Source organism: Psittacula echo (genome assembly GCF_963264785.1).
Source record: "Psittacula echo genome assembly, chromosome: 4".
NCBI classification, from domain to species: Eukaryota; Metazoa; Chordata; class Aves; order Psittaciformes; family Psittacidae; genus Psittacula; species Psittacula echo.
Window position 1 is genome coordinate 111,575,659 of NC_137738.1, and position 13,269 is coordinate 111,588,927.

General features: G+C 46.7%; 1 protein-coding gene across 1 annotated transcript; it reads left to right on the forward strand.

Moving 5' to 3' along the window:
- Nucleotides 1–686: 686 nt before the first annotated feature.
- On the forward strand, nucleotides 687–4,828 carry LGALSL (galectin like; the record flags this gene model as incomplete). Its single annotated transcript, XM_080615045.1, is given in 6 exon segments — nucleotides 687–733; nucleotides 735–837; nucleotides 839–964; nucleotides 1,082–1,170; nucleotides 1,636–1,813; nucleotides 4,682–4,828. Coding segments are annotated over 6 exon segments (687 nt in total). The 3' UTR covers nucleotides 4,826–4,828.
- Between the last annotated feature and the right edge of the window lie 8,441 nt (nucleotides 4,829–13,269).

A 13,269-nucleotide genomic window follows, 5' to 3' on the forward strand; every position in this document is an offset into this window, starting at 1 on the left:
TTGAACGGACCTTAAAGCTCATCCAGTTCCAACCCCCTGCCACAGGCAGGGACACCTTCCACTAGAGCAGGTTGCTCCAAGCCCTGTCCAACCTGGCCTTGAACACTGCCAGGGATGGGGCATTCACCTCGTTAGTTAACCCTCGGCCTCCTGGCCGGGGTGCCCCTGCTCAGAAATACAGGTTCACCCTGAAACAAGGGGCGCGGGACTCTTGTGGCCCCTGTGCAAGCACTCACCGCCCGCAGGCCCCCAGGAGGGGTCCCCGGGCCCTGCTAGGCCCTACACCGGGCCCACCACCAGGCCCCTCAGGACCGCTCCGTGCCGTGCCCTGCGGCCCTTCCAGCCGGGCCCCGCCGCAGGGCAAGCTGCGGAGCTCAGGAAGCGGCCGCAACCCCCGCCCTGCCCGGGTACGCTCGGCTCCCCCCGGGCCAGGGGCTGGGCTCCTCGCCGGGCGAGGCAGAGCCGGCCACCTCCCCTCCTTCTTCTCCTCCTCCCCGCTTTCCTCCTCCTCCCCCTCCTCCTCCTCGCCTTCCTACTTCTGCGCCGGCCGCGCTCCGGCTCCGCCGCTGCCCCTCAAGCCGCCGCGGGTGCCGCACAGCCGCCTCCCTCCCCATCCTCCTTCCCTCCCTCCCCCCGCCCCCGCCGGTCCCCCTCCGCCCCGGCCCCGGCGCCGCCGCTTCCACAAGATGGCGGGGACCGTGGCCGAGCGGGACGCGCTGGTGAGTGCCGCTGTGCCCCTCCGCGGGGCTTCCGGACGGGGTTGGGGGGGATCGGGCAGGGCAGGGTAGGGCAGCGCGGGGCCCCCTCGGTGGGCGCCCGCGGAGCGGCGGGGTGGCGGCAGCGGGAAGGGCTCCGCATGCCCCTGTCTCAGCGCTCTCCTTTTTACCTGCAGAAAATAGAGGACGGGCATTTAAACAACTCCCTGGGATCCCCGGTGCAAGCTGATGTGTACTTCCCTCGCCTGGTAAAGCACCTTTATTTGGGGGGGGTTATATGGGGTTTTGTGTGGTTTTTAACCCCTTTACTCCCATCTCCCGGCCGCTGCTGCTGCCGAGTTGACCCTTCCCGCTGTCCTTTCCAGATCGTCCCCTTCTGTGGGCACATCAAAGGAGGAATGAGGCCGGGAAAGAAGATCTTAGTTATGGGCATAGTGGATCTCAACCCCGAGAGGTAACACCCGGGCAGGGCTGCTGGGCCCGGGGAGGGGACGAGGCGGGGGGGAGCCCACACGCAGGCACATAAATACAGACACATACACGCGGATCCCTCCTTTCTGGAAAGGGATTATTTTTATCATTTTAAATATAGCATGCTGATTTCTCCTTTGACCCATAGAGGGGGCATTTCTTTAAGGGATCCCATTTCCTTACATTTCACTTGGGAGTAAAGGAGCGTTTAGAGCATATATAAGTGCATATATACACACATATATGCACAGCGCACATGCATGCACATATTTGTATGCTATAACCATGTTCTTGTCCCTGCTGAGCTTTTAGAGCACTCCCTGAATGAGCGGCCACCCCATCCTGTGCCGCTATCCTGGTTTTAATAAGCTGAGAAATGAGACTGGTGGCATTTGGGGCTTCTTTCCTTGCTTCTAGCTGAATGAGAGCTGATCTGTTTGTGTTGCAGCTTTGGCATCAGTCTGACTTGTGGGGAGTCGGAAGATCCTCCTGCAGATGTAGCCATTGAACTGAAAGCTGTGTTTACGGACAGGCAGTTTGTCAGAAACTCTTGTGTAGCTGGAGAATGGGGAGAGGAGCAATCGTCTATTCCCTACTTTCCTTTTATACCGGACCAGCCTTTTAGGGTGAGTACAGGATGACAGCGGCATGCACCATATCTGACAAAGTGCAATTTGATCAGAGTCACAGCAGAACCTGACTTGCCTCTGGTGAAATCACAGTGTATCTCACACCTGTGGTTGAGACACTGGTTGCAGGGTTGTTTGTATCGATCAGAAGTTATGTGGAGGTCCTGCTGCTGCATGCCGCTGCAGGCGGTTCATATGGGGCTATGAACACCTCACCAGGGTGCTATGACAAGTCGCGGGTTGTAATTGTTTGTGATGGAGTGCACTTCCTCAGCTTAGTTTTATAGCTGTAAATTAAGAAGTACCTCTATATTATTAATGCATTACAAGTTATTAGTAGAGAATGTAAATACTCTCTGAGAGTGCTGTATGTTTTGATGGTTCTCTTAATGGACAGCGTTTGCAGTTTAGTGCGGCTAATAAGGAGCTTGTTCATCCTTTGTCTCCAGGGGTGTTACGCTGAGGTTGACCATAGCCCTTCCGTGTTAGCAGATTAAACAGCTAAGCAATAGTGGTATTCTTTTCTGAACCCTGGGATTAAATCTTCTGTCAAATTTAAGCCTGTAGCCACTTGAAAACAGTGTACATGGAAATGCTGTGGTGCTGTGGATGGACTGGGTTGACCTAGAAGCAAATTCCCATCTGTAGTGTTTATGGTTTCTTGAAGATGTCTTTGCAAATCAGGACTAACAAAGTATGCAGCTGCAGAGGGCCGCTTTGCTCTCAGCGGCTTCACTACACTGAGAAAAAAGGCTGCATGTCTTCTGCATGCAGCTGACCCAGAAAAACCTTCTTCCTCTTCCCCACCCCTCTTGCAAAACCTCGCTGGCCCCTCTGCCAAATGCCAGTGCTCTGACGAGCTGCCAAACCCTTTTAATCCTTCTTGTCCCCAGGATAATCTCCCCCAGCCCCAAAAGCTAACCATCTCCCCAAGATGAGAGGGTGTTTATGACTGGTTTTGCCGCAAATTGGTTGCGCTCTACTTGCTTCTACAAAATCTCCCATCAGAACTGGCAACGCCCTTTGGTGCGTGTGCGAAATGCACTGGAAAGAGCTTGGAGGTTTGGTCCCACTCTGGCTGAGAGGGTTATCTTACCCTGCTGCAGTAGGTGGTGGCTGGGCCCTCAGACAAGGCAGACAAATTAGACAAATTACCCAGAGCATGGGTTTTGGGTGTCCCCAAAACTAGTGACAGCTGACATTGGAGGACAGCAATATTGCACTTTGCCATGAGATACTATAGCAAGGGAGTTGCTCTTTTTTATTTCCTCCTTTTTTTCCCAACTGCATAAATGGAATTTAGGCTCCCAATTGACTTTGTACCTTTGATGGTTTCCCTCTCAGTGAATAAATGAGACTAAGTGTTCTTGCCAATTACTTGTGATCTAGTCCAATTATCGTTCTGGCGTGGCCCAGGGTGATCTGGAAAAACGGATCAGAAGCAGTGTTGAGGCTAACCATATCTTTTACATAACAAGGCCTAAGGCGGGATGTGCCTGCTGCAGTGACACAGGAGACAGGCAGCAGCACGGATGCTTCTCTGCTACATGGTGTGCTACCAGGTCCCCAGGAGTTTAAGCTCTCCTGCACTGTCTGCTGCCACTTCCCCCAGTGCAACGTGCCCTAAGTCAGTCAGGCTTTGGCTCAGACAGTTTGTCACTGGCCCTGTTCCCATTTTTATACGCTGTGATAGCAGCAGAGTCAAGTGCCTGGAAGCAGCACTTCACTCCAGGCTACTGGCCTCTTGAAATGACCCAGGACTTACACGTGGTTTCGTTGCAGATTTTCTTCTTAACCTGTCTGGACCTGGAGGTCTCCAAGGGCCTGTAGGAGAAGTGCACGTTCTGCACACTCATATCCCTGCTTCCTGCTGGGGCACCTTCAGCAAAGCTTAAATACAGGGCACCCTCTCAAGCCACCCCTAACATCAGGAATCTCCCAACCTGTCCAAGCTTGTCCAGCTTCAGGCGTTGTTGCTTTTCCAGAGCATTTCTGCAGGGCTTTAGGGAGGAGGGGTGAGTTGTGTCCCTCCCTGATCCTTTTTGTGTCTCATGCGAACTGTCTAGTTGAATTCAAGCCATCCATCATCACTGCAGCTCCAATATGAAGTCTATTCCAACAGGGAGTCCTGGGCTGACTGCAGCCACAATAATGAAGGCTTTTTAGTTCCACAGCAGCTCTGTGAGTATGTGTTGGAGGTCAAAGCTACCCCATTCTCATGTTCACTCCCTTCTGGTAAATTAACATAAACGTGGAAAGCATTGCAGAGGGAACTGCCCCCTCATTCCACAGCAAAAAACATTCTCTAGCAAGGAATGCAAGATTTGTGTTAGAGATGCAATTTCTTCCCCTTGTAATAAGCAGTTTGAGTTTCTGGCATTATTCTAAGAGGCAAAACCTCACTGATGCCAGTGGGGCTGGGTTCCATTTAGATTAGACATTAGGAAGAAATTCTTCATAATGAGGGTGGTGAGGCCCTGGCACAGGTTGCCCAGAGAAGCTGTGGCTGCCCCATCCCTGGCAGTGTTCAAGGCCAGGTTGGACGGGGCTTAGAACAACCTGGTGTAGTGGAAGGTGTCCCTGCCTGTGGCAGGGGGTTGGAACTGGATGAGATTTAAGGTTCCTTCCCACACAAACCGTTCTGTGATTCTGATGTGCTTGTGAAGTAAGAGCAGATCTATCATAGCGTAACTGATGTCATGGAGACAAACTGGTCTCAGCCCTGGCTGTTACATGGCACATAGTTAGCAAAATGCGTAACTGCACCAGCACTGCTTAAAGGCTAACAGAGAGCTCTTCATATTCTGTGAAATAGCTTCCCAGTTACACTGTGAACAACATGCTTCATCATTTTATTTTTCACAGGTTGAGATACTTTGCGAACATCCCCGTTTTAGAATATTTGTGGATGGACATCAGCTCTTTGATTTTTACCACCGTATTGAAACACTGTCAGCAATTGATACGATAAAGATAAATGGAGATCTTCAGCTTACAAAACTTGGCTGAGCTTGTGAGGACTGCAGATTCCAAACCGGCTCAGGTGCCATCGTCCGTTTGGAGAAGTGACAGCCGGCTCTGGACACAGCTATGGTAGGAAGGCTGCTCCGTTCCTTTTCCGCATGCAGTTCTTCACTCCTGTGCCGATGAACCGGGCTGTTGTTTATCCTAATGAAGAACACTGTTGGTTAATAGACATTGAGCCGTTTTTCTTGGATCAAAATAGCCTACCTATACTGGATAATCAAATTGGAATGGATTCAGAAAGACTTGCACTCTTGTCTCAGATCTCACAGAAAGGCAATTTCTGAAGCACAGCGCTAAAACCAGTTACTGAACAGCAGTGACAACAACAGAAAGTTTTTCTTTTGCAAATACTGTTTCTACACTGAAGTGGAGTAGTGTAGCACAACATAGGGCCACGTGCTGACGTCCTTACCCAGGACCTGAGCCTGGTTCCATGGAAATCAATGGCAAAACTCCCACTCACTTTAACGGGGTACAATCAAACTGTCTAGTCCTTAGTCAAGCACAATTCCCACTGATTTCTATGGGATTTTTGCACATGTCTGGGCGTCAGCTCTTCTGCTGGTCTAAACCAGCATCACCTCCGTGGCTTGCATGGAGTTTTGCTGATTGCTGCCAGCAGCAGACTTGTCCCAAGGACTGTGCAAAAATGGAATGAGGGTATGAGGACACTGCCTGTGTATTTTAGTCAGGGTATTTGCATAGAATGTAGTTCGTTACGAGTTTTTGCACAACGTATTGTTAATACAATTTTTAAAGCTTATCTGTATTTATTTATACTCATTGTATGTATTAGTAGTAAAAATGAACAACCTTACTGATGGTTAAGAATCAAGCAAAAGTGTAAACATTTTGAATGTACAAAATGGCTTTTAGGTTCTTTGGGTAAACTTTACATATCATTCTTGAAAAATCCTGTTTCCTGTTGAGCATTTAGTTACATTTTAATGGATCCCTCTAGGCCCTGGGAAAGTGTGGGCATGGTAGTTGGTGGGGGTGGGGGGAACTCTTTGCATATTCACTCAAAACTGCTTTTCAGGGGTTACTAACTTTGCTGCACAGGATAGGTTTGCGTTCAAGTCAATCCATTTAAAAACCAGCAAATTTGAAGTTGGAACCATGCTTGTGTAACCTGAGAAAAAGTTCAATTTGGCAGCCTCTTAGTTGAGGAAGAGAACCAGCCTCTTTCCAAGGGAGATGGGAGATTTTCTGCACTTGTTTGAGAACATATTTGGCCTTTGATATGACAATTAAAACTTGTCTAGACAGCCAAGTTATTAATGCTTGAAAATCAGCTACTGCACATGAATAATAACTTTTCAAGTAGCTTTTTAAATAGTAGGTATAGCTGTATAAACACAGTCATTGAGCTACACTATAAATGAACACAGCCACTTTTCTTGACTTCTTTAGGACTAAATACACTTTTTTCCTTGGCTGCTCACAACAGACTGTCGCTGGTCTTTCTGAGTAGTTATAATCATGATAGAAACGTATATTTAGACAATTTTGAAAACATGCAATATAGGGACTCTCTAAGACACAGAATACAAAAACATCCTTTGTAGCACTGTATTTAAAGAAAAAAAGAGAGAAGAATCTCACAAAGAGAATTATGCTAAACCTGCAATAAAGCTGTGGTTTAAAGCAACCAGAACTGGAATACCCAAAGTTAAGGGTAGCATGCCAGTTGCAAAGCCTCATTTTGCGCTAATATGGCCTGCAGTTAAGAAGCCTTAGACTGCAAGCTGAAATTCCAACTGTGGCTCTAGTCCAAAGCCTGTTGAGGTCAATCAGAGTCCTCCGAGCACAGAAGCCTGATTCTTATTTCATGCAAGTGCAAATCTCTTTGCAAAGCCAGGGGGGTGGTGGTGCTGCTGCAGTTGAGTTAAGAATCAGGCTGCCGCCTATAAAATACAAGTTAAAAATCAAATTTTAGCCTTAACATTGACATTCCCTGACTTTTCCTTCCTTTTTCCAAATTGAGAACCTGTTGTTTTCCAGATGATCTTTTTATCTGGTGTGTGGCTTTTAAGTTGTACATCAGATCCTATTTGTACTCCAGATTGAATAAGAAATGTTCTTGTCTTGCTCTGTTTTTACTCTTTTACATGATACATGATGACTGCATCATTTTTCCATTGTATAAAGAATGCTGACAGTGTTTCGGTACAAGATATATTCTTAAAAATTATGATAATGATGATAATAAAAATCCAAGGGAAAGGTGCTTCTATATGAGGTGTTTGGATTTGTCTCCAGCTTGGAAATGCTCTATGGTTCCAAAGCAGGTGCAGGCAGAAGATGAATTCTGTTTGGAGAGATATTTAGCACCCTCCCTGCATAGCGTTTGCTCCAACTACAGATGTAAAACCAAGTCTGCTGATGTACTGCCATTGCCTGGGGCTGTCCTGCTAGTCCAGTGGGCCAGAAGTAGGAGGCTGGGGAGAGTAAGTAGCACCATGACCTTTCAGGAGCACAAAACCGAACAGGATCTGTCTCCCTGACAGCACACCAGTAGAGATATCCCCTCCATGCCTTCACTGTACCCCAGAAAAAGCAATTAATTTGGCTGACTTCAGTTTTCAGCTACTTGGGATTCCTGATAGGTTAGCACAGCCCTCAAACTTTTGCTATCCTTTCATGGGCTTGGCACAGCACTGTGCCTTCACCAGGGATGCCGAGATGAACTGAATGCGCCACTGTTAGTGGAGTCTCTGTCAGGAGCAAGGGTTCAGGGATACTGCCTTGCCTCTGTTCCCGCTTGCTGCTCTGGGCACTCCCATTTGTTCCTGCTCCAGTAGATTTCTGTCTAGGGAAAATGCTTTTTTGAACCCGATTCTGGTTTTGCCTTTGCATAACTCCACCAGCTGCGGCACCCCCCACCTGATTCTACCCCGTTGTGGTTTCTGAGCCAGGCTTCAAGGCAAGAAGAGGTTGTGGTTTGGCTGAGAGCTCAGGAAAGGGCAGAAAGTAACAGTTAAAGCTTCCATGTCTATTTGTCTAACACCAGTTTGGAAGCCTTTCTGCTTTTCTTTTGGGTAGTACCAGCCTATGGCAAGTGAAAGCAGGATAATGTCTGTGTAATCAAAGGCTGTTCCCTGCATGCTTGGCTTATATTGGCTGATTCTGTTGAGAAGCAACTGCTGAACACTTCCATGTGCAATGTAAGTCAGAGGAAACTGAGGCCTGTTTCTGTTTCTGTCCAGTTGGACCTTGAGCCAAATCCAAATGTTAATTCTTCCCTGTGAGGGTGCTGAGGCACTGGCACAGGCTGCCCAGAGAAGCTGTGGCTGCCCGATCCCTGGCAGTGTTTAAGGCCAGGCTGGAAGGGGTTTGGAACAACCTGGTCTAGTGGAAGGTGTCCCTGCCTGTGGCAGCGGGTTGGAACTGGATGAGGTCCCTTCCAGCCCAAACCAGCCTGGGATTCAATGATTTTATGTTTAAGATGGGAGACTGTGCTGCAAAATTTATGTCTGAATTTTTTTGTCTCCACAATTCTCCTCCTGTTGTCTCCACAACCCTACTAGACCTGAAATGAGACTATTTCCAAATTGGGCCAGATTTTCAGTATGTTGTTCAGTAGGTACAAGTAGTCTGTGAGCTTCTTGTAAGCTGTAGTTCTTCAGGACTAAGTGAGTGTGTGAACCAACTTCTGAAATCTTATGGTAGAATTTATTAGCTGTATATTTCCATGGTTTCCTCGGAATGAGGAAAACTCATTCTGAAATGAAAAAAAGCCTTGAATGGGTAAAATCCATATGGAGTGGAATCACTCAACTTGGCAAAGCTTTCTTTTTTTCCAAAGAGGAAAAAGCAACAACCAAAAACCCCCTGACCAAATTCTTGAGCTGTTTGGAATGGACTGTGATAAAGCTGATTTAATAAAAAAAGGGGGGGGAGGGAGGTTATTGCCTACTCAGAAAGAGCCTTGAAATACTTCAGTGTCATGTGAGGTAGCCTGTGTCTAAACATACTTCACAGAAACACTTTTTCACAGGCAAGTTGTTAAAACTGTTACAAAATACCTTCTTTTGGTGTCACAATTAGAAATGGTTGCCCCACCTTGAAAGAACATTTTGTGCTAAATATTCATATGTTGTCTATGTGAACTTGCACTAACATACATTATATTCTTCCTCCCCTCCTTGACTAGCTTGAGAAGAAATAGGCGTAATATTGCTAAACCGGTTGAATGTGACATCTGCTTGAGGCATAGCATCTTTCTCAAGGGCTGTTTTGAGTAAACAGCCTGAAAACCAAAGGGAGAGCCTGATTCACCATTCTGCTGTGCCAGCTTTCCGCCCCTGTCACTCTCCTGCTGTGAGGCTGAGGCTGAAGCCCTGAGATTTTAATGTAAGGCAGCAGCACTGAGATTTTTATCTTCTGGGATTTAGAACTATTCACAGTGGAAGAAACAAGAACAGCACTCCCAAGCTTGGTAGTAGCATGATATGCTGTAGTCCTAAGGGAATATGAGCTCAGAGGGAGGTAGTGGGCATTTCAGAGCCAGCCAAGAACACAAGCTGTGGAGCTGCATGACAGTTTCTCAGGGATGGGCATTTGCCACCTGCAACCCACAAGAGGACACACAGCAAAAACCAGCGTTGCTTATGAGTTTGGAAAGCATGAATGAGTTCATGTTCCTACTTGCCTTCTTTAAAAGAGGCTCTTTAAAAGTAATAGGAAAATTTAGGAGTAGCCATGCTCCTAAGGTATTTTTTCCCCACAGCATATCTGATGTGGGGCTCATCCAGCCTCCCATCTACGAAAAGTGCTCCCCACAGAAATCTGCAGCTCTGCTTTCTGCACTGAGGCTGCTTACAGTGACCTTTCCCTGCAGGAAACTGCAGAACCACAGTTGGTGGCAGCTCTAAGCAACCTCCCAGCATCCCTGGAATTGATATGAGTCTGAGGAACGAGAGGCTCAGGGCAACCTTAAATGCTCGTTGTGATAAGCACAGAAGTGAGGAAGAAAAGCTACACCAGCCTAGGCACAGCGAGTGACCTGGTAAGATTTTCTGTAATCGTGGGAATTGTTCTGATTTTCTTACGTGGATCAGAAAGCTTAGAGGAAAAAGTCACTGTGCAGTGAGTGGTGTGTGGGGTTAGAACCAAAGCCAACCCAAATGGGAGAAAAAATGAGCTGCAGACGCTTTATCTGGCTTTGATACACCCTCCCAGCTCCTCCCAGCAATCACTGCTGTTATGAACATACACAATTACTACAACAAGGAGATTCAGCAGCATGTGCAAGATCAAAATAATAAACTCCTGCTTTGCCACAGGTCCTCCCTAGCTTCTGTTGCACGGCCTTTCCATCTGTCTGTCAACAAGTACATCCTGCTGCTTTTAAAATCCATGGCAAAAATCCCATTGACTTTCCTGGAAATAGGTCCATAAGAAAAGGGTTATTTTGAGCTCTCCCTCTCCAGTTATTTTCAGCTGGGGCATACTCTAAAACTGAGATTATTTTTAAGTATGAACAGAGGACTATTTCTGTCTGCATTATCCATTTGATAGAGTCAACAGAAAGCACAGCAGTTTCACAGCTGATGAAATGTCTTATATTCATCACCTTCTGATTTTAAAAAGTGGGGATGTGCACAAAACGCCTGGGCAATAACAGTAATATGTATCACTCACCACAGATCTATTCTGATGTGTTGTGCCAATTTCATAATGAAATTTCAATAACAATAAACTGTGAAATCTTCACCAGGTTGTTCTGTCTTTTATCTGAATTATTAATGCTCGTTACACACCCTCCTGACTGCTTTAACTTCTGCTGTCTTTTATCTCCTGACTGTTTTTCAGATGTAGCTCTTTCCCTCATAAAACAGTAGTGTGAAACTTCAGAATGAGATCTGGTAGCAGCTTGTGTAAAACTCCTTTACAGTTTAAATGCACTACACAGATCAAATATCATTAGAGGAAAGAATAGCTTGCTTACTCATGCAAGACTCCCGCTGACATCACTGGGCAGTGTAAGCCTCCGGAGTTAACAGGCACGACTCAGACCTTACGGCCAGGCCATGAGACACAGATTGCTGATGGCTTTTGCAGAGGATAAACCAGCCTGTCAGCAGTGCAACTCACACATGCGCTTCACTTCACTCTGCTGAATTCATGGGTGAGGGCCACATGGTGTAAAACCACTGAATCAGCTCCAGAGACATGTTGCTATGAAATCTAGTGTTTTAACTGTTGGCCTGATCCTAACTAAAGTTTACATTGACCTAAGTGCAAGAAGAAACTTTAAGGTCTCAGCTTCTTTCAATTAAAGCTATTGGAAAAGTTCTGCATGACCCAAATGGGAAAGGACTGTGCCCTACATCCAGTTGTGGCTGTGAAAAATGAGTGAGGTTTCTGAGGGAAACCTCAAAATCCAAACAGCACTGAAGCAGCAGGTGAGCAGAATTTGAATACAGCTAGTTCTGTGGGTTTTCTCCTGACAAAATTACTATGAATCAGATGCTCTCCCCAAGTTTAGTAACCCATGAGCATGGATCCGTGGCCATCCCTGCTCAAAACAGCCTGAAATTGGCCCTTTGTTTACTATACATGACCCAGAAAGGGGGTATCTTAAGACATCTACAGATTCTGAGCTAAAACACTGCATTAGGTGACCTAAATGCAAACCAGAAATGGCTGTGAATGGTATACAGGCAGCATCTAGTCCCCACCAGACAGCAGAACATAACAGCAATAAGTGCCTGCGGGGGATTTTCAAAAAGGGGAATGTGTACATTGGATTTCACCACTTGTATTGGCTAACTGTCCTGCTTTTGGCTGGGATGGAGTTAATTTTCTTCCTAGTAACTGGTGCAGTGCAGTGTTTTGGCTTCAGTCTGAGAACAATGCAATGCTGATAACACACCAATGTTTTAGTTGTTGCTCAGTAGCACTTACCCTGATCAAAGACTTTTCAGTCTCATGCTCTGCCAGTGAGGAGGGGCACAAGAAGCCAGGAGGAAGCAGACACAAGACACCTGACCCAAACTAGCCAAAGGGGTATTCCATACCACAGACATTATGCCCAGTATATAAACTGGGGGGACTCACCCAAAAGGGGCTGATTGCTGCTCGGGTCAGTCTGGGTATTGGTCAGAGGGTGGTGAGCAATTGTATTGTGCATCGCTGCTGTTTGTTAGTTTAGGGGTTTTCTTCCTTCTTAGTTTTATATCTCTCCTCTTGTTATTTCCCTTTTCATTATTATTATTATTATTATTATACTGTATTTTATTTAATTATTAAACTGTTCTTATATTAACCCATGAGTTTTACTCTTTTCCCCCAGTTCTCCTCTCCACTTTATTAGAAGAGCGGGGAGCAAGCAGCTGTGTGGTACTTAGTTAAACCACGACACTAATTCCTTCAGAGGCCCTTGAAAAACTCTCATTTGACCTGTAATACTGAATAAACTACAGGCATGAGTTTTGGGAGGAAGGAAGGGAAGGAGCTGCCCACTCCGCTGAGAGCACCTGATGTTGCACGTGCCATGTGTCATTCTCTCCCATTCACATCAGTACTTCGGACGCTCCAGAGCTGGGCCTTATTTTGATGGAGTATTTCTGAGCTTGAAGTCAAGCCAATTCATGCAGAGGGATTTACTCACAGGAATACCACAAATACATGACTCTTTGCTAGCACTGCACTGGATCTTATTTTTAAATTATGACTTTCACCACTTCTCTAAGAATAGAGGCTGGCTCTGGAACAATCACGTCGGCTCCAGCCTTCTCCACAAGTTACATATTACTCATCCTGTTCAGGCTTTGAGGTTTCAGCTTCCACACTGGTGCCTTGCTAGACCAGGGCTGGGATGCTGGGAGGGAGTGTCATTCTGTGAAAGACCCTGAGAAGGAGGTTTCTTTCAGCAGCTCTGCCCAGCAGGCGTAAGGAGATCTGCAAGTCTCCCTCAGCAATCAGAAGCGACAACAAAGTTGAGCTATGCTGACTCCTGGTTTGCAGAACACGGCTTCCTTGTGAAAAGTAGGAGCAAAAGCCTGGTTAAGTAGAAAAACACTGAAGCTGAACAGTAAATCTCATCAGCAGAGAACAGAGTTAATAGGCAGCAGTAGGAAATTTGATGCTATAACAGCAAAGAGCCATGCTTCCTTGGTGTCCAGAGGTTGTGGGCAGGCATTGCTTCAATCGGGCTGAGAGGCAGAGCTCCATTCGTGGAGCAGACTGCTGCCAAGTGCCGATGGTGATGCTGGAGGATTCTGAGTGCTCAGTGGCTCTGCCTTGACTTGGCTTCAAAAACCCTTGTGATGGGAGAAAAGCCAGTGCTGACAGTATTGTAATGTATGACAAGCTACAGTAGCAGCTCCAGCACTGTGTGCTTGAAGAGGCAAAGAGGATTCTTTCCTGGCTGCTCTCTAAGAAACTTTCTGTTCAATGGGAAAGATAATCACTGTCTA